Source organism: Balaenoptera ricei, chromosome 8, assembly GCF_028023285.1.
Source record: "Balaenoptera ricei isolate mBalRic1 chromosome 8, mBalRic1.hap2, whole genome shotgun sequence".
Classification (NCBI taxonomy): Eukaryota; Metazoa; Chordata; class Mammalia; order Artiodactyla; family Balaenopteridae; genus Balaenoptera; species Balaenoptera ricei.
The window spans coordinates 110,823,347-110,847,768 of NC_082646.1; the positions used below are offsets into that span (position 1 = coordinate 110,823,347).

At 56.0% G+C, this 24,422-nt stretch overlaps 1 protein-coding gene across 8 annotated transcripts in view; it reads left to right on the forward strand.

Moving 5' to 3' along the window:
* Positions 1-24,422, forward strand: part of ANO1 (anoctamin 1) — a 163,463-nt gene that overhangs the window by 89,189 nt on the left and 49,852 nt on the right. For 6 of the 8 annotated variants that reach the window (XM_059932260.1, XM_059932261.1, XM_059932263.1 and 3 more), the window contains exons 4-10: positions 7,083-7,181; positions 7,928-8,079; positions 9,615-9,669; positions 12,871-12,922; positions 15,370-15,435; positions 15,922-15,977; positions 19,516-19,557. In XM_059932260.1, the coding sequence (XP_059788243.1) occupies positions 7,083-7,181; positions 7,928-8,079; positions 9,615-9,669; positions 12,871-12,922; positions 15,370-15,435; positions 15,922-15,977; positions 19,516-19,557 (522 nt within the window). The remainder of the gene's footprint in view (positions 1-7,082; positions 7,182-7,927; positions 8,080-9,614; positions 9,670-12,870; positions 12,923-15,369; positions 15,436-15,921; positions 15,978-19,515; positions 19,558-24,422) is intronic. The other 2 variants (XM_059932262.1, XM_059932265.1) reach the window with 1 other exon arrangement.

The window sequence follows — 24,422 nt, forward strand, 5'->3', positions numbered from 1 at the left end:
GAGGGGTGTCCTGTCAGAGACCCCCTGGGACAACACACGTGATAGGAAATGAGGGAGGAAAAGGTCGTGGAGACAGGCGGCCCAGGCCTTCCTTCTCAAGGAGACCCTCCTCCCACCCCACCCCCCCCACGGCAGTGGGGTCAGCGTCCAGGGTTCCCAGTAAACGGACAAGAGCAGCTTGTGGCCAACACATTTCCTTGCAACTGAAATCCATCAGCATTTTTCAAGTCCAGCCTCAAAGCTGGGACATTATTTATGTCCACTGGCCATTGCCAAGAAGGCCACACACTAAAATGCCGGCTGTGTGCTGGGGGTGACCGAGGCCCACACTGCCCTGAAGTTGAACTTGACCCCGGCTTTGGCAGAATTGTTAAGGCCGCGGACACGCGAACCCTGTAAAATCAGTTTGCTTTCATGCTGCTCTTCGGGGCTCCTCTCCTCGCCCCGGGGCTGGTGGGCTGTTGTTTCTCCGTGTTCCTACCCGAAGCTGGTGTGGGCCGTCGTGGCATCTGTTTCCCATCTTTGTGGATGTTGCTTTTGAAAAGCAAGTGAGGAACTGACTGCGGGAGGATGGGTGCTGCTTCCACACCAAACTTCGGGATGCACCGTCAGGTGGTGAGTGTATCTGAGCTCCCAATGAGGCTCAGACCCCGCCTGGCCCCTGTGAGGGCCACGTGTGCAGGTCCAGACCCTGCTCAGCCACTGGCCGAGCAGCCTCAGGCAAGTGGCTTCCCCCCTCTGGACCTCAGTTTCCCCATCTGTAGAATGGAGGTGATGGCACGTCCTTCCTCCTGGAGGGGTGGTCATGGGACAGGCAGGGGGACGTGTTTCTTGCAGTTTCCAGCTGAGGTTTTGCAGGCATGAGCTGGTTTCTGAGGCGGCTCTGGGGCTTGGATAAGCATGGTGATGAGCACAGAGGAGTGGTCCCTCCTCGCAGGCTGGGCGTTGGGGTGGGGGTCCTTGACTTTGAGGAACCTGAGGTCTAATCCCGACATCTGCATGTATAAGGACAAAGGCGCAACAGACATTCTCAGGGACTTGTCAGTTTGGAAGCAAACCCCAGCCCACCTGGTGTGGGCGCCCTAGCCTGCCATGTGGCACAGGGATCAGATCCCTTTACAGAGGGAAGGAACTGAGGCTCTGAGAGGTGGGGCAAGGAGACCAAGGCCACCAGGCCAACAGGGGCAGGGCCAGCACTCGAACCTGGGTCCTGGCTCCCAGTGTCACGCTCTTTGCCCTGAACCATGTGGTCTTCAGCCCCCCACTCCCATCCCCAGGCTTAGTGCCTCTGCCATGAGCCTCTCCTACAGTGGGATGTTAGGGGCCATTGTCTAGTCCTGAAGCTCTCATTTCTCCACAATTCCACCATTACGCGTTTATTTCTTTGGCCCTAAAGATTTTATGTCTCTTGAGTCTTAAGTGCTGAGGCTTTTACACACCCCACCTGACTTCCTTTGGGCCTGGCTTGGTTTTGTGGAAGCATACTTGCTATAAAGTGAATTCTGGACACTTTTTAAAAGTCATGTCTTTAAAGTTCCCCAAGGGCAGCTCTGCCCAGGTCCCAAGTAGTCGGGCTAAAATCTGTGTCATTCTGGCTGCAGTTCTGACATCCTCCTGTGTCTCTAGGCCTGTGGTGTGCCAGAGTCAGCTCTTTCTGGCTCATCAGGAATTCTGCCAGCCAGGTGTTAACACTTTGGTAGCTTGAAATAGACCATGGCGGGAGTATGTACACTGTGGAAATTGGCAAATGCTGCAGCTACAGATCAGGGTTGGTTTTTCCTTCCTGAGAGCAGGGGGGTTGTGGAGGGTTGCATACCTTACTGGCATCTCCTTACTGGCATCTCCCTGCTATACGCCCATGTGTCTCCCTTTCCTTGGAGAGGTCAAGTACCTTCAAACGTGTCTGTTGAATTTTCACTTCTCATTATGACACTTTTTTATTTCTGCAAGTTCTGTTTGGTTCTTTTCCAAGTTGGCTGTGTCATTTTTTAATAGTTTCCTGTCCTTTGCAGAACCTTTCTGTCTTGAGGTTTATTTCTTTAAACGAGGTGAGCACAGCTGATTTATTATCCATATAATCCTCTCAGAATCCCAAGGCTGAGGGGGTCACTTCTGCTGGTTCTCCTCCAGCTGTCTTCCATCCTGGTGGGCCTGGCACCCTTGCCCACTGGCCACCACCCTTATGTAGCCCATGATGGGGTGGGGGGCGGTGGTTCCCCAAGCCCAGGAGGAAGATGCCCCTGTCCAGAAAGGCTTGCGTTCGTCACATCTGAGGGCAGTATAGACAGAACCACCTTGAGCCAAGGTCACAACCTGAGGTGCCCAGACCCACTGGGGCGTGGCCTTTGGGACCAGGACTTCTCGGGGTGGTCCTCATCCCCCTCTTCTCCTGCTCAGCACCAGGACTGCCTGCCTTGTAATCCCCAGGGTTGGAGGAGGGAACCCTTTCTGGGTCACCTGAAAGTGTCATCTCATGGGGGTCCGGCTCCATGGGGGAGGGTCTTCTGTTAGACTCCCCATCTGGGGCGGGCCTGGGGCAGAAACCTCCCTCCCCCCTCCAGCCCAAGTGTCTGCATCGGTAGAAACCCCTTGGATGACATGGTCTAGGTTGCTCCTCTGGGTCTTCTCAGGTCTTCAGCAACTTTAAGACGTGCCATTTATTTTATTTATTTATTTTGTCCAGCATTTGGTGGCAGGCCATTGCGGGACCCTGACGCCTGGCCCTCCCCATGCCCACACCATGGTGCACGGCCCCGGCAGTTCTGGGACCTCCAACCTCCCCACACCAGAGGGACCAGAGTCAGGACAGAACCCAGCTCCGGGGCATCTGGCTCAGGGAGGGGACCCGACGTCTCACGATTTCTTCCTGCAGCGGCCGGGCTGCTGTCAGGCCGGGCACCAAGGTTTAAAACATCCCATATGTGTTCTTATCGAACTGGTCCCACGACCCCTTTCCCCAATCCTGCCAGATATTTCCCTGGGAGGGACCCCGTTGCTCACGTAAACAGCAGAGAGTGTTTTCCCAGGGAGGCCGGCCTGGGCACTGGTCCTTGACCACCATCGAGAGAACTCTCCACGGACTCGGAAGAATATATTTTGGGTCTTTGCATGCGGCTGAGCAGTGCGCACAGAGATAAACTTGGGCTGTAACGGGAAAGAGGGGGTCTGCCGCACGGGGCCGTCCGTGGTCACTTCTCCGTCATTCCATGGTGCCCCCGGGGCTTCCTGGAGCTGGGGAGGCAGCTTCAAGCTTCTTGGCCAAAGGAGTCCATGCAGGCGTGGTCTCACCAGCCTCAGGGTCACGGAGAGAAGCCCCAGCCCCTGCCACGGGGCTGGATGGAAGTGCTAGGAGCATCGGGGACTCCCCCACCTGTGAAGCAAGCCTTGTACTGCAAAGATTTGCAGCTGAGCAAAAGGGGGTTCAGAGAGGTTGAGTCACTTACTGGAGACAACACAGCAGCCCGCCAGGACTCGGACCCAGGCCGCCCAATCCATGGCCTCCCCCGGTGCCCACCCGACCTGCCCCTTGAGGGCAGCAGGAAGATCTGGGTTCCCCTTGCCCGAGCCCCCGGGCTGCCTCCTCTGGTCCACACTAGTCCACGCGTCCGTTCCCAAGCCCGTGCGCCGAGTCCCCAGCCCTGGGCCGTGGTGTCGGGCCCCAGGCTCCCTGCAGGTGTGCCCCACGCCAGCCAGCACACCTAGAGCCTTGCACATCTGGTCCCTGTGCCTGGGCACCCTGGTCCTTGAAGTAGCCTCAGGACCCAGCTCCTGGACCTGCTTCTTCAAAGCTTCCAGCCACTTTGATAAGCTCCCTGCACCAAGCCCTGTGGGGCTCTGACCTGCTGCTTCATGGTGAGTATCGTGGGCCAAGTGGCAGCTCCAAAAGCTGTCCTTCTGGAACCTGCAAATGTGACCTTATTTGGAAGAAGGGTCTTGGCAGATGTAAGTAAGTTACTGATCTCTGCACCAGATCTTCCTGGATTCGTGTGGACCCTAAATCCAGTGACAGGTGTCTTTGGAAGAGAAAAGAGAGGGAGGGAGACTTGAAACTCAGAGCCACACAGGGGAGAAGGCTTGTGCAGATGGGCACAGAGGTTGGGGTGATAGGGCCACAAGCCCAGGAAGGCGTGGGGTCCCCGGCGGCTGGGCAAGGCGAGAGGGCCCCTCCCCTGGAGCCTCTGGAGAGAGCGCGGCCCTGCCCACACCTTGGTCACAGACTTCTGGCTCCAGAAATGGAAGGCAATGAAATTGTGTTGTTAGAGCTGCCCAATCTGTGGCCATTGGCTGCAGACTGCCCTGGACACCCACAGTGAACTTGCAGAGTGTGAACCTCTCGGCTCCAAGGTGAGGACAGCGGCAGGGTCACCCTCACGGGCCTGTCGTGAGGCTAAATGAGTGAATGCGCACAAATGCCTGAAGCAGGGACTGGCACGTAGTGAGTGCCCGGTGGGTCTCAGCCTCCTCCTCCTCCCCGCCCCCGTCATCATCATTGTTAGGGGACTTCATCCGCTCGTTCAGTGGACACGTGGAGCATGTGCACTGCCCCGACGTGGGCAGCAGGGCCAGGGAGCTGGGAGGCTCCGGACAGGACTCGCCTGCCTGCTGGGGCCACATAGACAAGGCCTTTGCGGTGACACTGAGGCCCCAGGGAGAGGCTGGCTCTTTTGTCGTGGGGGGCATGGGGGCCTCTGCATCAGAGATGGAGAGATGAGCCAGAGTTCTGCCAGCAGGTGTGGCCCTTCTCTCGAGGTGAGGAAGGAGCCCCACATGGAGCTTGGCATCCGGGAGGGTCCCCTTGCCCAGGCAGGGTGTGGGCAGAGCCATCTGTGGCTCTCCACGGGGACGACCAGGAGCCCCACGTCTCACTGGGGGCCGAGGCTGGCGCTGGATGAATGTGTTTGGACCACTGAGGATTTTTTCTTAAAAATCAGTCCCAAGTGACTTTGACTCCGTTGCTTTTTGCCAAAAACCTGCAGTGATCCCATGAGCTGGGTACACACTGAGGCTGGTGACGGGACCTGGGGCTCAGAGCCCAGCGCAGACCCGAGTCAGCGCCACACTGAGTCCCGAGTGCCGGCCACACACACCCCCTGCCGTGGCCTGGCTCCCTTCTGCCAGGACCCCCGGAATTGTGGAAAGGTGAAGTGGGGCCTCAACCTGGGGGCCCAGCATGGGCTCCAAGCCCCTGGGGGTCCCCTTGAGATGTCTGGTGGACTGAGGACCCCACTGCCATAGGGCGGCTCTGTCTGAGGGGAATATTGTGTTTCTTTGCTTTTTGTTGCAATGGGGCACCCCAGTTATCTCGGGGTGATTGGGAAGTCTGCTGGTGTTACCTGCGTCTTAGATGGGGAAACGTGTTATCGCCGCATTGATGCTATTCGCTCAATAAAGGGAATCTCTTAAACACGAAATGTACGGGGAACAGAGAAAACCAGAAAAATAGAGTTGTTGGGATGTGTGTGGTCTCACCCACGATTAAGAGTGTGTGTGGCCTGCATGTGAACCCGGGTTCCCACACCCGCCAGCTGCAAGATGCCAGGCCCTGACTTTCCACCCCCAACCTTACTGAGGAGTAATTGACAAATATAATTGTGTATATTTAAAGTCTACACTGTGATGACTTGATGCACATAGACACCGTGGAATGGTTACCCAGATCAAGGTAATTAACTCGCCCGTCACCTCACACAGTTAACTCTGTGTGTGTGTGTGTGTGTGTGTGTGTGTGTGTGCGTGTGTGTGTGTGCGTGCACACGCACTGAGAACACTTCGATCTCTCAACACCTTTCAAGTATACGATACCATATTAGTAACTAGAGTCACCCTGCTGTTCATTAGGTCCTCAAAACTTAATCTTATAACTGAAAGCTGGTACCCTCTGACCTATCTCCCCATCCCCATCCCCACACCCAGCCCCTGGCAAACACCGTTCTACTCTACACCGTTTCTATGAAATCAGCATTTTTTAATTCTACATATAAGTGATACCATGCAATGCTTGTCTCTCTGACCCATTTCACGTAGCAGAATGTCCTCCAGGTTCATCCACGTTGTCACAAATGGCAGGATTTCCTTCTTTTTTATGGGTGAATAATACTGCACTGTATATGTCTACCACACTTTCTTGATCTATTCATCCGTCCAAGGACACTTAGGTTGCTAGTGTATCTTGGCTGTCATAATGCTGCAGTGAACATGGGGGTGCAGATCCTGATGTCATTTCCTTGGGATAACTACCCAGAGGTGGGATGGATGGATCATATCGTGGCTCTAGTTTTAATTTTCTGAGGAACCTAGGCGGTGACTTACTCTCTCAAGCCTCAGTGTCCCCCTCCGTGAAGCGGGGCAGTGGTCCTGCCTTTCCCATCGAGCTTTGGAGTCAGTTCTCGAAGCTCTTAGCTTGTGCAGTTCCTGGTGGGGCAGCACTCAGGGACCCTCGGCTGCCCAGTCCTGTCATTCAGACACGCTGGACCAGAAGTGACTCGTCCAGGTTCACAGCAGCTTAGTGGAGGAGGAGGGCTGGACTCGAATGCAGGGTTGCCTCGAGTCCTCTCGCATTAGGATAAAGTCAGTGCTGACCCAGGGAACCCGGGGGGTGGCCGGGTCCAGACAGAAGTGTGTCCTGACCCCACAGAGATGCCCAGAGGGGACCATCTTCACCATCACCTCCTCACCTCTGCTTGGGCACCCCGGGGACACCGAGTACATCCAGTCAGTCGAAGGGCCTGGGCTCTCAGTTGTGGACGGCCTTCTGTGGTTCAGGCTGCTCTGGGGCCCCTCGGTTACCCCTCTGAGAACTTCCCAGGTGTTGTGGGATCCGGGACCTCCCTCCAGGCACCCTCCCGGCTGTTGATCATTCCCGTGGGACCCGGGGCGGGGGGGGAGCCCTCTCAGCCCCGCAGCTTTCTTCCATCATCTGGAAGGAGGGGATTGTAGCAGTGCCTCAAAGCATCGTCAGAGGAGCCATGAGGTGACAGGCAGAAGCAGCTGCCCAGTAAACGGTAGTTGCCCCCGAGGGTGAAAATGGTTTTCAGCCCCAAACATCTGCCCACGCTGACCAAGGACCTCTCCCCTCTTTCTAGACGAAAATTCACGGGGTTGGGTTTGTAAAAATCCATGCACCCTGGAACGTGCTGTGCAGAGAGGCTGAGTTTTTGAAACTGAAGATGCCGACGAAGAAGGTGAGTGGTGCCCATACTCCACAGGGGTCGTCTCGGGGATGCCCGGCAGGAAAGCGTCATCGGGAGGGTCTGAGCTGTTATGAAAGCCCAAGGGAGCTTCAGCCACCCCCGGGAGGGCAGGAGGGCTCCCGTGTCCTGCGGGCGGAGAGTATAACCCGCTCCCCCACAGTTGCCAGAGGAGCCCGGGAACTTCTCACAAATACAAACACAGTGAAACTTCCCGCTCTGACCGTTCGTACTTGCAGTATTTCAGCTAATTTATCAGACTCACTTTAATTCCATTTCCTCGCTTGCTGGGGTTTTTCTTCTTAATCTCTGACAGCTTCGGGCTGGGAAGCAGTCTGCCAGTTCGTCCGAGGAGCTTAGCGAGGCATCGGGGTTTACTTTGGTCCTTGGGGAGGAAAGCAGGGGGGGATGAAGCTGTTCTCGGCAGCAAGTCAGCTCCCAGCTTCTCAAATCCTCCAGAATCCTCTGGATTACCTCTTTTTAAACAAAAGTGAAGCTGGGGGAAGTTCTCTGGAATGTACTAGAATTGCCCTTTTGGCCGGGATCTCCCGAAACTCTGAGCCTTCAGGCTCATCTAGAAACGCGGGCGTGGAGGGGGCATCGTGGCCCATCCCCGCCCCCTGTTCCCAGGCCGGGCCGTCTCTGTGGCGGGGGGCTAGTTCCCTGCCCGTCTCAGCATAGATTCCCAGAGTCATGGCTCAGCAGGTGACATGCGTCCCCCTTCCCTGCCTCGCCCGCAGCTGTATCACATTAATGAGACCCGTGGCCTCCTGAAAAAGATCAACTCTGTGCTCCAGAAGATCACGGACCCCATCCAGCCCAAGGTGGCGGAGCACAGACCCCAGACCACAAAGAGGCTCTCCTATCCCTTCTCCCGGGAGAAGCAGCACCTGTAAGTGGGGACCGCCCCCCACCCACTTGCCCCTTCCCGAGGGCCCCCCCCGCTGTGTGGTGATTCCACCCCGTGTTGGACGTGGTCCTCTGAGGCCAGAGGGAGTTCTCCATCCCCCCAATGAAGTGGGGATTTCAGCCCCTGGAGCATATTCGCATAAGAGCTTGTGGTTCTTGAGCACAGAAGAGGCCCTGGAAATAACATCCAAGGGCATTATTCACTGAGGAATTAAGGGGACAAGTCTTGTCCTGCTGGGTGACACTTGGGAAAACTAGCTTGAGCCCATGTGAGGGAAGGCTTGGGCCTGGGATTAAAGCCCCAAAGCAGTGGCCTGGGTACCCTCCCCTTGCCCTTCTCTGTCCCTCTTGGGATGTGTCCCGAGGAGTTGGGTCTGGTTAGCTGCACCTCCTGAAGGCTGCCGAGCTCTGGGAGCCAAGAACCTAAAAGCAGCCCCAGCTGGAGTCCTGAGGCCCCAGAGACTCACAGCCAGTGCAGTTGCCTGGCAGGGCTGCACCTATTCTGGAACCTTCCCTCCTCCCCTGCTCCTGAGGGGCAATGAGGCGTAGCCACCTGGGTCAGCGGCAGCTGCAAGGCCTCCTTGGGGCCTCACTGGGCAGAGCTGGAGCGAGGGCAGGGGTGGGAATAGAAAGCTTGGAGTCTGGGAATCCTGTGGGGCTAGGATGACGAGCTCTAGGGAATGGGAGGCTCCTGGACACCCCTGGTCCCACGGGACATGAAGAGCCTCCGCTCAGAACTGGGGCTTCCGCCCTGGCCCGGGCATTAGTCACAGGGCCGGGGCCACATGCTTCACTCGCTGTTTCCCGATCCTCCTGGGGATAAGACATAAGAGAGAAGGAAGTGGCTCCGGCCCAACTCCTCCCACCGGCGCCAGGACCCGGGCCCCCTGCGCATTAGAGGGAGATGCCCTCTTTCCATGACCCCCAGGGCCCTGGCCACCTCCCTTGGCACCCCCTGCCTTGCCAGGCTTGGCTCACCTCCAGGCTCTGGGCCACCCCCAACCCTGAGTCGCCCTCCCCGGCTCTACCCTGAGTGTGTTGGGAATCGGGTAATGTGTTCCAGAGGCAACCCTCTGCCCTCAGGAAGCCTTAGGAAATCTCTGTGTGGCCCAAGACCTCCGGACGGAAACCATTTGGAAATTATAGGGAGACTGCCTTAAATAGTAAAGTGTCCGATGGTGGGATCACCCCAGGAATGCTGCAGCAGAGACTAAAATCTGCCCCCGAGAGTATCATTGGAAGGAAAAGGGATCCTTGGCGAGGGAGGTCTGACCTCAGTTGCCCCTGGGGTCACTTCCCACCCACGGGGGTCTCCCAGCCTCCCCGCCTCCCCGAGGTGTGAGGGGATGAATAGACTCTTCCAAATGCCCAGGGTCGGGTCACACCCGGCGTGCGGACAGAGCTTTGTCAATTTCACGGTCACCGCTCATGGGGGTAGCGTGGCCCCCCAAGGCCTCGGAAACCGGGAGCGCTGATTCCAGTGAGCTGTGTCTCTTTTTGTTCCCAAAATTTCAACAGATTTGACCTGTCTGACAAGGATTCCTTTTTCGACAGCAAAACCCGGAGCACGATAGTAAGTATCGCTCACTCGTGGGAATCCGTAGCTCCCCAGCAAGGTGGCCCCGGGGAAACGGGATGATAATTTCATTTCAGCCAAGCTCCTCTGGGTGGAAGGGGCTCTAGTTGTCTGTAACAGAAATCATTAGAATAATAAAACCAGCGGGCTTCGAGGGACCCGGGGGATGGCCGGGGTGGGGCAACAGGGAAGAAGCAGAGGGATTCCAGACCAGCTGGGTTATCTCAAAATGTTCCCGCATCTTTGCAGTTCCCAGCACGCCTCTCCAGCCTCCTTGCCACTTGCCCTTAGTGGAATCAGTACGTCCCTGTCTCTCTGGAGGTTTGTGAGCAGGCAGGCCTGGCAGGAGTGATGGGGTGGTGTAGGCAAAGGGGCGAGGGTTTGGGTAGATTTCCAGAGCTTTGCCAGACGAGCAAACTGTGGTTTGAAATCTGACCAGGCCGCCTTGCCCTACGCCAGGTATTGGCTTAATGTTTATCCATCGGCCGCCAAGTTGTCCGCCAGCCAAGCTGGGCTGTGCGCGGCTCAGGACCCAACTTCTATCTAAACAAGTATTAACCTCACAGCCAAGCTGCTGCTTCTCTCTCTTCCTGGCCCAGAAAGCCCAGCCTGGCGAGGAGAGGGGCAGGGCTGGGAGGAGGCGGCTGCTTGACCTTGAGCAGATAACTGCCCCTCACAGCCTCGTCCTGAGACTGGCAGGCACCCGGGCACAGGACAGTGAGTGGTGTAGGCCGCCTTGGCGTGGGGGGCTCAGGCCACTGCCTGGACAGACAGAGCCCGTTCCCATCAACCCTGTGTCCCCTCCCAGCCTAGCAACTGGCAAACGGGACAAGGTGGCGTCCTGCTCAAAGGGCAGCCGTGCGCGCACACCAAGGGTACCCTGGATGCAGTGCTGGGAACACAGCCGCTGCTGTGGTTTTTATTATTGACCATGTTACTGATGAAATTAGCAATTAAATCTCATTATAATAAACAATGAGGAACTCGTTTGTGCAAAAATGTCAGCAGCCAGTGTAGCTCGGGGCTGACATGTGGTCCAGGAGAGGTAAGTTCTCCCTCTCGGACACCGACCCCTCGGGAGAACCAGACGCAGTTGAACCTGAACGGTTTCACTTTTTCTCTGTCATGTTGGGATGGGAGAGAATTGGAATGGCCAGCTGGGGGAACTGAGGCACGTGCTGTGTTTCCATACGTATGTGCACCCCAGTTTTTACATTATCTGGAGCCACCAGGATGCTCCTGGAAGCACAGGGCAGGGTACAGATTCGTAAATTCATTCTTTTTTTTTTTTTCTTTTTTTACTTTATTGTTTTATTTTATTTTATTTTATTTTTTTGGCCACACCATGTGACTTGCGGGATCTTAGTTCCCCGACCAGGGATCGAACCCGGGCCCCTGGCAGTGGAAGTGCAGAGTCCTAACCACTGGACCGCCAGGGAAGTCCCCGTAAATTCACTCTTGCTGTCAGGGTGGTGGCCTGGGGTTGGGGGGCATATGTGAATGGAAGCTCTAGGCCCCCTCTCGTGGAGAATCCACTTTAAAATTGAGCTCAGACCGTGATCCCCAAGTCACAGAAGGCAATTCTGTCCAAGCCAGTAAGTGTTAGCTGAATGATCCATGACTCTGATTACCTCTGGGGTGGGGGGCACTCTCTCCCAGAGACCCTGAAGGCCTGTTTGTAAAACACCAATGCTCCAGAGAAACTCTTTGGTGACTCAAAACTTTGCCCTTGGTTAGTTGGACCCTGTGGTCTTGAGACCCAACGTCCTTCTAGACAAAGATATAACAGTCCCTCCTGTCTCCTTCCCTGTGCTCCTAGCATATCGGAGCAGCCCAGTGTGCAGGCGGGTAGGAGTCGGGATCAGCAAGGAACAATGGGGAAGGCCCTGAGGTGCTGGTCTTAGGACTTGGATTTTCAGCCTGTAGGCACTAGGGAGCCATAGATGGTTGTAGAGCAAGGTCCTAGAAAGATCACTGCCAGTGGCCAGTCGTGGAAGGGCAGATGGAGGGTGGATGTGGGATCACAGGGGTGGTTGTGAAGGGGGGCTGTGGCTGCACATGGAAGGGAGGAGGTGGTTATGGGAGAATCAGCAAGATCAGGATGAGGCCACCGATTAGATTCAAGAGGTGCCGGGGAGAGAGCCAGCTAACTGGGTCATTAATTCATTCATCAGTCCGTTACTGAGCACCTGGTGTCTGCCCAAGATGGGCGGGAGGTGAGGGAGGCAACAGGCACATGGCAGGGGTGAGTAATCCGGAACAAGAGAGCAGCGTTGGGGAACTCCCTGGTGGTCCAGTGGTTAGGACTGGGCCCTCCTCTCTTTCACCTACAGGGCCCATGTTCATCCCTGGTCGGGGAACTGAGATCCCTCAAGCCGAGTGGCGCGGCCAAAAAAAAAAAAAAAGAAAGAGCAAAGTTAGAAGGCAGAGCAACAGGGATGGTGTCTGCTCGATGACCTGTTTGTTAAGGTGGCTCTGTAGCCATTTAGCTCTCAGGGGGAGAAGCGCTTCTGGCAAAAGTAACAGCCAGGGTGAAGGCCCTGTGGCCTCAGGAGAGGGTTGGCAAGTGAGGGGGGGCAGCCAGGAGGCCGGGTTGCTGGGACAGGGCTGGGCGGACGGAGAGGAGGAGAGAAGGTCAGCTGGCCCAGGGCCTGGGGGGCACTGGAGGGTGGGACCTCGAGGGGGTCTCGGGGGGTTAGAGTGCTCTGACCCACGCGTCTATGGCACAGGGCTGATTCTTTTCACCCCATTTTGCAGATGGGGAAACTGAGGCACGGGGCACGAGGTAGATAGCCCAAGACCACACGGCTACAAGGACGCAGACCCAGGCAGGCAGACCCCCAAGCCGGGACTCCTGAGGCAGCGAAGTGAAATGTTTTGTTCGTAAAAGGGGCACAGGTTTCTAAAACATTCAGGGCCACACCCGAGAGTGATCCTATCAGCGGAGTCCTCACGCCTCTGAATTCCAACTCACCTCTCAGCCAAAAGGGGTGGAAATCCACCACCAGAGTGCACAGGACCCCCGTACTCCTGAGCCCAAGCACGGTGTGGGCCTTTCGAGGTGACCTTGTCCCCAAGAACGCAAGTCCTGACCCCATCTTTGGGGGACGCAGGAGGCTGGCGCTGGTAACAGTCACCACCTCCCTTCCCGGTGACCCGTGATGGAGTAGCTCTGGTCCCCCCTTGTCTCCACAACAGGTCTACGAAATCCTGAAGAGAACAACGTGTACCAAAGCCAAGTACAGCATGGGTAAGGGCGTGCTTGGGGCTTGAGCTCAGCACTCATCTCGCTGTGTAATCTTGCCTCCCCATCTTCTCCGTGGGAGGCGGGTGGCTGGGCTGGGGTTTTTTAGAGGGTTTTGATTTAAGCCTGGTGTAACAGTCTCAGGCAGGAGGGCCGTTCCGGGACCAAGGGGCGGTTTTACAGCCCTTTTAAGCACCGAAGGATCCTCCTCTCTGGCTTGAGGCATCTGTGGTGGCCTGTGGAGCCTCTCAATGCAGAGGCGGTAAATCCTGGCTGCTGGAAACTGGAGGGTGACCAAGGGGCCCTGACCCTCTCTTGACCTTTACAGTCCAGGGGGAGGTAGTTAGGGTTCCAGCCGGGGCAGCAGCCTGATGCAGCAGCCAGACACGCACACAGTCTAGAAGGTGCCCCACCCCGGGCCGTGGCCTTGCTGGAAGGGGTGCCCCTCGACGTGTGCCCTTAGGCGGAACCTGCCACAAAACCGTCCCCGCTGGGATCCTAGGATACCGGTTTACAGAACACCTCAACCACAGGTGCAAAACCTTCTCGATTAAAGCGTGCAGAGGGAACCACCCCCACCCCCACCACCATGCAGGTCCCTTGCCCACCGCCGCAGGCTGAGTTTGCTAAAGCAAAACGTTTCAGGGCAAAGTGATGCCTTTCCCCAGTCTTTCCCCCCTTCCTGTTGAGCTGCTTTGTGCCCCGCTGAGAGCGGAGCTCACAGCACAATCCTTCATGCTCTGGAAGCATCTGAAGCTCTGAGCCTGTGGTTCGAGGGCGCAGGGCAGGGCTGGTAAGAGCCTCTGTATCGGGAGAGATGCCCTGCCTATTGGCTTCCTGCGAGGGAAGGAAGGCAAGAGCAGGAGAGGACTCAGGTGCTCGCAGCCGAAGTCTGGGGCAGGCCCAGGATGTGGGGGGGGGGGGGGGGGAGACGACACCTCCAGGGTCAGACAGGCTGCCCAGGGTGGCCCAGCGGTCAGGCACGGGCCCGCCCTCTGGGCCTGAACTCTCTAAGCCCGTGTACTAAGTCATGGCGGGGGATGGACACTCAGGAGTCAAGAGGAGGCCAGGAAAACCGTCCCCGAGGGAGCAACATGGCCCCGGCCACCAGAGGTGGGGAGAAGCGTGGGTCTAGTCCCAGCGACGCATCTCAGAACTCAGTCTCCCTTTAGCGTCCCTGTAGGGGCCCTTCTGGTGGAGACTCGTGTGGTTGCTGTGAAGGTTTGCAGAGAGTCCAGGGTCTGGCGCTTCTCAGCTAGAGCTGATCCCCACCCCGGGCCATGCTGTGTGTTCTGGCCAGTTCCCTGGCAGCACTGGTTCCCAGTGCCGGTGACGAAGCAGAGAGATGGAGGGGCCTTCTCTGCACCCCATTTCACACTGGCCTTGTCTGAGAGCCCTCCTGACCTCCAGATTCATTGATGGGTTCAGTCACCCACCAGCCTCTGTGCCAGGAAGGTCCCTACCCTCAGGGAGTTTCCATTCTGGAGGACGAACACAGGAGAGATGACCAGGTAAACCAGAACATAATCTTGCAGGTTGAGGGGGATGTAGTGATGGGGGATGTAGAACCAGTGATCAGAGGTCTTTCTGATGGGGGATGTAGAACCAGTGATGGGGGATATAGAACCAGTGATCAGAGGTCTTTCTGATGGGGGATGTAGAACCAGTGATGTGGGATGTTGAACCGGTGATCAGAGGTCTTTCTGATGAGGTGACATTGGAGGGGTGAAGCTTCCGGATAGAGGGAGCCCCTGTGGCAGCACGGTGTTGAGAGCATTCTAGGGACGGTGAGAAGCCAGTGAACCTGAATCCGGCCCCTTGTTCATTTTTTACTGCAGCTGAACTTTCCATTCATGGGGCTTTGGCCACGTGCTCCCACCTGGCTCCGGTTTGGATTTCTAAGTGTCCCTAGGTGCCCTGACCATTCCAGATCACTAGCTGAGGAGATGGTCTATTTTTAAGTGGATTTCAGGGAGTGCCTTTCCCACCAGTGTCACAGCAGAGTAGTCAAGAGTGGGCCGGCCAGGCCAATGAAAAATCTGACCCCCTTCCCACCTAGAAAGCCTCTTCATCCAGGCAGAGGGTTCTGTGACCAGCAAAGGGCTTCGTGGAAACTCCTGGGCAGTACTGGCCCCCAAGGATGTGTGCAAAGCAAGATCAGATCTCTGGGAAGCCCCAGACCCATGCGTGGCCGGGCTCTGCCTTACCCCCTCACGACGCTGTCTTCTGGGGCTGGGTGCCCAAGCCCACACCTCTGGATTCTAGGAGGTGCAGGTGTGGTTATTTTTATCCTGCTCCCAGCGCAGGGCTTCAGGCAGCAAACAAGGGGCCCAGCCATCGTTCCCCTGCCCCCAGGAGTGCTAGACTGTGAGCGTGAGTGTTTTGCTCCCCAAATGCAGCTTTGACCCTTTCGGGCCCTTTTGCATGTAACTAATAGCCGGATGTGTAAACAGGGCAAGGAGAGGGAAGAAAGAAGGACTCTGCCCTTTTAAGTAAAAGGCGAAAATGTGGTAAATACGGTAAGTGCTCTGCCCCTGCGTGGGGCACGCAGGCCTCCTCTTTGGCTTTTCCAATCAACCTAAAATCTAATTCCAAATTGTATGTGTGTTTTCTGACACCATCAATTTTTCCATCCATATTTTTCTCATGATTCAGCTTTTCTAACCACTTACAATCCCCCTTCCTCACCTGCAGGTTTGCCCTCCAGCAGGCGGGGGTAGCTGGTGAATCGCAGGTTTGGGGGTACCTCCTTCCTCCCAGATGTAACTTCCTCTTGGGGTTTCCTCTGTGTCTTCCTAATTCTGCCAATAGAGCATGTTTTTATCATCTCCTAGTCGAACCCGGGGAGGAAACCCCAGAAAGGTGGTCGGGCTCTGTGCAACCAGGTGTGGCTCGCTTTGAGAAAATTCTCGGTGATTGAGACAGCCCTGGGACCACTCTGATTGAACACGGAGCCGTCGGAGACGGGCCTGGTCCGTAATCCTCTCTCTGCCTTTGTTTTCAAGGCATCACGAGCCTGCTGGCCAATGGCGTTTACTCGGCAGCCTACCCACTGCACGATGTAAGTAACCTTGACAAACATAGTTCATCTCTGCGCGTCATTCGATTCTCCAAACCCCAAGGGCCACACCCCCCAGGGAGATCTCCTTATCCTGTGGTCGGGGCTTCCTGCTTTGGCGCTCCTGTAAATGTCAGCCACTCACGGCCCTTCCTGGTTCCCCAGGTGGGGACCAGAATTACACACAGAGCCATCTTTTCTTACTGAATCATTCCACCAAGACAGGGGCACTTGTAGCAGAAACTCTGCACGGCCATATCTGAACCTCACAGCCAGCTGGTCCGCAAGAACTTTCCCTGGCTCAGTCTCCCCTACCCCGCCCCGCCCGGGCTCTGGCAGAATGACCAGAGAGCTCTGTTATGTATCTATTTCTGCAGAGCAAGTGGCCAGTTTCCTGAGCCGAATCTCCAAATCCCACTGGTATCCCCCTGACAAATATAGCCTGTGGCCACGGCCGCGTTGTCTTGGCTTGGGATAGAGAGAGAGAAGATTCTCTTCTTATTGTCTCTATGGAAACAAGGACTAGAGTTCAACAGGGCACTGGGGATGGGCCATGGGGCCTGAGCAGTGTGGGAACTCTGGACAGAGGATCTCTGGAACTTTCCAAATGTGTGTTACTGCAAAGGCTAGGAGAGAGAGAGGACAGGCATGGGGGCCCGGGGGACCCAGATTCTAGTCCTGGCCGCTCACTCCTCTGTGACCTTGAGCAGAGGCAGCCCCTGTCCTCTCTGAGCCCCAGTGCCCCCATCTGCAAGTCAGAAATAATACCTGCCCTGTCCAGTTGCCAGGGCTGCAGAGGGTGTTAGCAGGAATTCAGAAACAGAAGGGCTTTCAGTAAGACATTGGACGAACGGGGGGTGGGGCTGGACAGCAAAGGGCTGTCCACCCAGACTGTTGACTCAGAGGGAAAGATGCTCAGCCGACCTGCCGCCGTCCCCCGTCACTCACTGTGAGGATTTGGGCTCAACTGATCCCGTTTTCCCACCTCTGCGCCTCCGTTCATGCTGTTCCCTCTGCCTGTGGCGCTCTTCCCTCCTCCTCTGCCTGGACAACCCCTCCCCAGGGCAAACAAAACATCCCCATGGAACCTTCCTTTCCCCACCTCCCCAGCACGGTTGAGTCTTCCTTCCTCTCTGGACCTCCACGCTCCCTGTCCCACAAAGACAACACTGTTTGGCCACCGTTCATTATGCATGCATCTCATGAAAGCCTCTGCACCTAGTAGGTGCTCAATAAATGCAGTGTGGGGTTAAGTCGAGTTGTCTTGGTGATTGACCTGTTGCGGGATGAATGTTTCGAGGGAGGACTCAGACCCCGCAGGTCCCCGCTGGCGCTCCTGGCTTCTCCCTAGAGGCGCCTCGCTCAGCCGTCCCGTCTGTGCCACTCAGGTTTGCTCAGCCCCACTTGACCTTTGAGCTGTCACTCCTGCCAAGACGTCAGGGACAGAAGCCGAAACGTTTCAGGGCCTCCCTGCCTGTTTGATTCAGCCTTTTAAGTCTTGAAAGGGAAAGGGGAAAGATCAACATTTCTGAGCACCTACTGTGTGCAAAGAACTGTGTCTAGTAGGAGCTTTATCTCATTTAATCTGGTGCAAACACGGAGGCTCAGAGAGCTTTAGTGACTCGCCCAAGTTCACACAGCCCCCGTGGAGGAGCTGGGGCCAGAGGCCAGCCCTGGTTGACAGCAGGCTACTCCACCCCTGGCTGCACCACCACTGCGTCCTCCCCTGGAGGCCGAGGCACCCCTCTTCTCAGGCTTCGCTGCCGCATTTGTCTTAGGAATCGATTCTCGCAGCAGTTTAAACCGACGAGTACAAGACTTCCACTGAGCCCCCAGAAAGCATCTCCAAGATCCTCATGTTAGAAACTCCTTGCACACCATCATCTTTGTCCCTTACACAGCAGTAGGGAAGCCCGCCACGTGGGGTCTGTTCCCACTTTACAGATGGGGAAACTGAGGCTGCAGCTGCTCAAGCAACTTGCCCACGGGCACACAGCCAAGGAGTGGAGCCCAGATCCTCTGGCTCTGCTTCCAGGGTTCTTTCCAGCGGGATGATGGATCTCGGTCATCTCGAGGGAATATGAGATTTTTTACATCCATGAATTTTCCGTACAGCTGATGGACACACACCCCGTTAAGTACCAAAGCTGATGTTCAAATATTTGGGGAGATAAATCCTTCTGAAGCTAGCCCTGTGGACCCCATGCCTTAAACAGAGGATGCCGGCTGCTGCTAGGCTGCACCTCGGCCTCTGGCAGGCAGCAGGCCCCTCCCGCGCGTGTACGCTTCTCACCATCTGCCTCTCACCCCTGAGCTGTCCTAGGTCACATCTCAGTGCATGGCCCAGAGCATCCCACCCTCTCCAGGGCCTTGCTTGCTGCATTCACTCACTCATTCATTCATTCAACAAGAGCATCTGCCAGGCCAGGGGCCGGGGTCATTGCCAACCAGACAGCAGCCTGTTAGGACTGCACATAGAGGAAGAGCCTTCTACTCCATAACTAGCATTCGAATCCGGAGAAGGACTTGGCGTTTCAGCCGCTGCTGGGTGGCTTTTTGGCTTCCTTCCTGGTTGGCATCTGCCCCCTTCAAGGTCACCGGCTAACTGACCTCTACAGAAATGAGGTGCTGCTGGAATCATGGGGCCGTCTTAGACAAGAGGGAAAACTCTGGGAAGGGGATAGGTTGGGTTGGGTGGGGAGGACCCCTGAAGACCCGGGGGGGAATTTGGTTAAACTGCTCCCAGAACATCTTCATTCAAAGACCACAGGCATCGGTTGCCCACCTGGTGCTCAAGTTCTCCCCGCCTGGAGGGGGCTGACGGGGCCGGAACGGGGGGTCACGGAAGGAGCTGGTGAGAGGAGAGGGCACCAGGCAGACCTCCCAGAGCCCTCAGAGCTTTATCTGCCCGGCAGCCCTCAGGACCGGTTGGCCAGGCGTCTAGTCATCAGTGTCACCCGTTGGAATACTGGGCTAGCTTTCGACCTTTAGACACTCCTTCTCTTCCATTGGATTTGGAGACTTGGATCCAAGTCCCAGGTCTGACCGGATTTTGCTGTCTCTGCCAGGAAAGTCAGTTTGCTCCTCTGAGCCTCCGTGTTCCCATCTGTAGAATGGGAACATTGGGCTCACCGATCTGTAGGCACTGGGATCATCTAACTCATGGTCCCTTCTGGGACACTTGAGAGGGAAGGGGGCACCACCCTAGTGGGGCCTGGCATGAGACGCCAGGACCCTCCTGGCAGAGTGGGATGCATGTTCATCCTGTTGACAATCCCTCCAGCCCCTGAAGCCCCCTTTCCTCTGTGTCACCAGTTCCAAGGACCTGACCATGTTCCCATCCTGGACGTTGTCTCTGTGTTGAGGGGAAGGCACTTCGGGCTTTCCCGGGACACTTTTTATCCTAGGAGGAGGGGGCCTGGGCGCCCTTCTGCACTGTGTGAAGTTCTGTCCTGGGACTAGCTCACCTGCGTAGTGGGGGCAGCCGGAGTGTATGTCTGGAAAGGTTACAGGACAGTAAGACACCTTTCTCTCTTTACAGGGAGACTATGAAGGGGAGAACGTGGAGTTCAACGACCGGAAGGTAGGTGCTACAGAGCCGGGAGACCGCTCCTCGGGGTCTGGGGGTCTGGGGGCCAGCGGGGGACAGGGGCTCAGGGGTCACGGCACTGCAGCCCCACATCTGAACGAGAAGGTTGGTGAACTCACCTCGTTGGACTGTTTTCCTCTCTGATTCTCAAAAGCATCCTTGGCAGGTTGTCCGAGAGTGTGAAGGGAAGGGACGTGCCCCCCGCCTGCCCTTCCTTCCTGCACTAACCTGCACTTCCTCTGTCCTTCCTTCCTGCACTGACCTGGCCAGCTTCAAACCCGTGTCTCACTGGATCGGTCAGAACCTCCAGGGCTCTTTGCTGACATTTGGCCTAAGCCTGCCTGCTTCCGGGAAAATAAGTTTGGGAGCCACGGGGCCAGCCGCCTGGAGTGCCCCAGCCCCCAGCAGCACACGGGGAACACGATGGATGGTGGTCAAGCCAGTGTTTCTCAAACTTACTTGACCTGGAACCCTTTTTAATGGGAAAGTTATGGAGCCGGTGTCCCATGGGACACACTTTGGGAAATGCCTAGAGATCCTTTATTCTTCAATGGTTCTCCCTAATTCCACCCACCCAGGCTCTCAGGAAGCTCTGCTCCTGCACCCACCCCACATCCGCACCACCACAGCCAGTTCTCCTTCCCTCGCATGCCCACACCCGGATCCCAGCCTCCCTGCCTCCACATGAGCCCCTCGCAGCTCCCCAACAAGCCCTGCCCTCCCTCACCTCAGGGAGCAGCCCTCCCTGGGCTCTGCGTTCCTTTCAGCCCCCTTTGTCCCATCTCTTGCTCCCCAAGAACGGATCCTTCCAAGGTGCTAGGTGGGGATGTTTCCCTGAGAACCTCACAATGGAGGCCTTGTCCCAAATTGCAAGGCCCAGGAGACTCTGCGTGTGGAATGCTTTCTGTTCCCACCTCCCTCCAGCCCCCCATATGTGTTTTTAAGCCTCCGGTACTTGATACAACTCGCCTGCCCACCCGCCCGGGAATCCAGCTGAAGATGCTATCTGATTTAGCACAAAAATTACATATTTGGTTATTTTTAGTGTAACATCTGGCATTCGTCTGAGAGCCCGTGACTTGCAGATCTCCTCCATCCCGTCCACGGGCCTGCCCTGCACCAAACCTGGCCTCAGAGCCCAGCCCCCTTCGTCCCTCTGCAGCCCTCTGCCACTGCCTGATGCCCTTCCTCCACAGAGACCCTCTTCTGGCCATTTAGCCTCCAGGTCCCAGGCCCCTCCGCCCTAATCTCCCACCCTCTTCCCCATGCTCCAGCCGCACTGCCGCCTTTCTAATCTAAAGACGACTCGGCTGATGGTCACGTCAGTGCCAAGACTGTCTCATTCAGTTATTACTCAGGAACTACTTACTGGGCACTATTGTGTGCTGGCCCAGAAGACAGCTCCAGGTTCATCCAGACCCAAAAGCTCTCTGCCTGGAATGCGGTCCACTTTCCACCCCCCTCTCCTCACTTAATGTTATGTCCCAGCAATGAATACAAAGCCTGGTCCATGATCAGGGAGTATTGGATGAGTGGATGGATGGATGGGTGGGTGGATGGGTGGACAGATGGACTGACAGATAGGTGGACGGGTGGATGGATGGATGGATGGTGAGTAGTGGTGGGTGGATGGAAGGAAGGAAAGAAGGAAGGGAGGAAGGGGAAATGCGCCAGATAACGTGTTTGTGTCCTAACTCAGAGAACTCATTCTCCCTTGGTCGCTCCATCTAAAGTGATCTGGTTCTGAGTATTTTGCTTTCACAATGACAAAATCTGTGGCATCCCTTCAGTGGCAGGAGCCCCAAGTGCCCGAGGACAGAAGGGGGGACGTAGCCAAGCCAAGGCCCTGGTCCTGTGCTGAGCTGGCAGAGCAGGGGCACAGTAGGGATATTTCAGCAGAGGCAGGCCTGGGCCAGGGCTGAGCAAGGCCATAACTATTGGCCTGATCTTTGGGCCACAAACACTCGGGGCTTTGGGGCCAAGCGCTCCTTCCTCCAGGATTGGGGGGCGGGAGGGTTACTCCAGGTGTGGATTGAGCTGGTCTCATTCCTGTACTGCACTGAGAGCCACGGGGCCCTGGCCCATCATTCATTCATTCATTCATTCAACAATTACTTACTGGAAACCTGTTATCTGCCCTGTTTGAGAAGCTGGGGATGACACAGACCAGACAAACCTGGTGCCTCCATCCTAAGGGGAGACAGCAAGGGTTGAGTACACACACAGTAATTAAGGACAGCGTCAGTGCTGTGATGGACCTGCCCAGCCACATGGGCCCAGGTGGGAGGTCTGGGCAGGAGAGATGCCGGTGGAGGGAGCCAGGATCCCTCTGAGGTCCAGGTGCTGGAAGGCTCCAGCGTCACCGTGACCAGAGCCACCGGTGCCCAGCTGACCTGCCCCAGGGGCCCCCGACACCTCCCACCTGCTCACAGACTGAGGGGCCCCCAGAGTTCTGCCAACCATAGCCAGGAAATCTGATGCTTGATTTCCTTACGCTGACAGCTACAGGGTGATTGATGTTCTCTTCTTGGCAGGGAGAAAAGTCCACCGAGGTAAAGTGGTTTATGGAGAAAGCTGGAGTGTGCCCCCATCTGCCACATCTCTCAGGGGACGGTGGCCGGCCTGCTGTGGCCAGTCCCAGTGGGCCCGGGAACAGGGTGACCAGCATGATGAGGGCAAGCCTTCCGGAGGATCTTTCTGAGCCTCCCCTCCCCCGCGGCAATCTCCACTCCCTCTCTTTCCATCCCAGGGTCTCTCCCCTCATCCCTCCCCACTCCCTCCCTCCCCAGGATGCTGGTCTATGGTGTAAATTTCAGCTGAGGGGAGGAAGCTGCCAGGGTCGGTGACTGGTGACGGCTGCTTTGTTTTTCCAGAGGTGCTGTGCGATCTCAACAGAGTTTGCTGGCTCAGACCCCTCCTTTAGAGAGTAAAACTGTAGGCTGTTCCTCCTTTTCTGCGTAATCAGACAGATGACACACAACAAGCGCCCAGCACTTCACTTCACAAAGCATGAGCCCATCTGGGTCCACTCCGTGACCTGGGAGGAAGGACCGACTCCTTCAGCATCAAGGAGGTGATGGAGCTCAGAGGGGAGGGAATCTGCCCTGGATACCCACTCCAGACCCAGCAGAGCCACCGTCCTAGCAGGGCACCACGGCTCCAATTCCTGGACCCCTTCTCCTCTGAGATGGGGGGCGGCCCTGGGCATCCCAGTTCCTTACCCAGAAGCTACAGAGGCTTCCGCACCAGCAGCCAGACTTGCCATTAAGTCTTTCAGAACTTGGAATCATGCTGAACACATCCTGCTTGCGCCACTTACAGAGAGACTTAAAATCTAAAGAAAGCTACCCTTAATAAAGATCAGAGCCGGCGAAACCCAGGATTTTGACAGCAAGGTTCGCTCATAATTTATTAAGAATGCATTTAGCTTTTCTATGTTATTTTCCTCCCTGTTTTTTCCTCCCTGCTTATTTTGTCCCTGTGTGCTGACTTTGGATGAAACACAGCACTTGTGTTCTCCTGAGTATTATTTTCAGAGCTGCAGAAGGAGAGAGGAAATGGAAAAGTTTGCTAGAAGGTCATTTCCAGGGACCCCTGACTCTCTGGTCTGTGGAAGCTGGCCCCGTCCCCGTGAGCCTCTTACACATTTTTAATTTTCAGAGACTCAATTGAAGGCATCTTTGTGCATAGAAATCCATCCCATCAGCTCTGGATCTTCCAAGTCAGTGGGGGAGAATGTAATATTAGCTCAGGCTTCTGTGACAAAATACCAGACTTAAACAGAAGACATTTATGTCTCACAGTTCTGGAAGCTGGAAGTCCCAGATCAAGGTGCTGGCAGGGTTGGGTTCTGGTGCGGGCTCTCTTCCTGGCTTGCGGACAGCCGTCTTCTCACTGTGTCCTCACACGGCCTTTCCTCCGTGTGTGCACGTGAAAAGAGAAAGCTCTGGTGTCTCCTCCTCTTCTTATAAGGACACCAGTCCTGTCAGGTCAAAACCCTGCTCTCATGACCTCGTTTAACCTTAATTACTTCCGGAAAGACGCAGCCTCCAAATACAGTCACGTTGGGGGCTAAGGCTTCAACCTATGAATCTGGGGGGACACATTCAGTCCATAGTGTAGAGTATTTGGGGCGATGATATAAAAGGCTGTGTTCGGGGGCCACAGCAGAATCTGTATATAGGAGACCCCCAAGTTTTTAAGTCTAAATATTAAGAAAAGGAAAAAGGATGCGAGCCAAGCTTCAGTGTACAGGAGAGACCTGGGGCCCATGGTGAGTTCTCACGGGCGTGCCCACGCCTGCTTCCTGCCAGCAGAGATGGGCAGCCGAGGCCCTGGGTTCCCAGCTGGGGCCCAGCTCCCCTCCAGCCAGCAGTGTCACCGTAGGCTTTGAGTTAAGGTTGGTAAAGCATTAATTACCCACATGCATGGGATTTCTTTATTAAAACCAGCAGTCCTAACCCAGCGTCTTCCCGAGGACACCCTATACCCATGCGTTCATACAAGGCTTCCAGTCGCCAAGCTCATTGCCATCCTGCCCAAAGCCTGGGGCACGATGGGGTGTGTAGATTTCATTTATTTCACGAAGCTGTGTTAATCAGACAGCCCAGCTCAGGAGACACACATCGGGCTCTCTGTGCATCCCGTGAGACTTTTAAAAATCGTACCACTGGTATTTCTCTGCTGCAAAGCCTGGTGGGTCTGTCTTTTTACAAAGAAAGTGAGCTGTCTGACAGTGGCGGGCCATTTGAGATCAATTCCAGATCAAACTGTGAGCAATGAGGACTCTATAATGATGCCAGAAGTTTCTTTCCCATCCCCACCGTCGCCTAAAAACGTAAGCCTATTCCTCGTCGGAA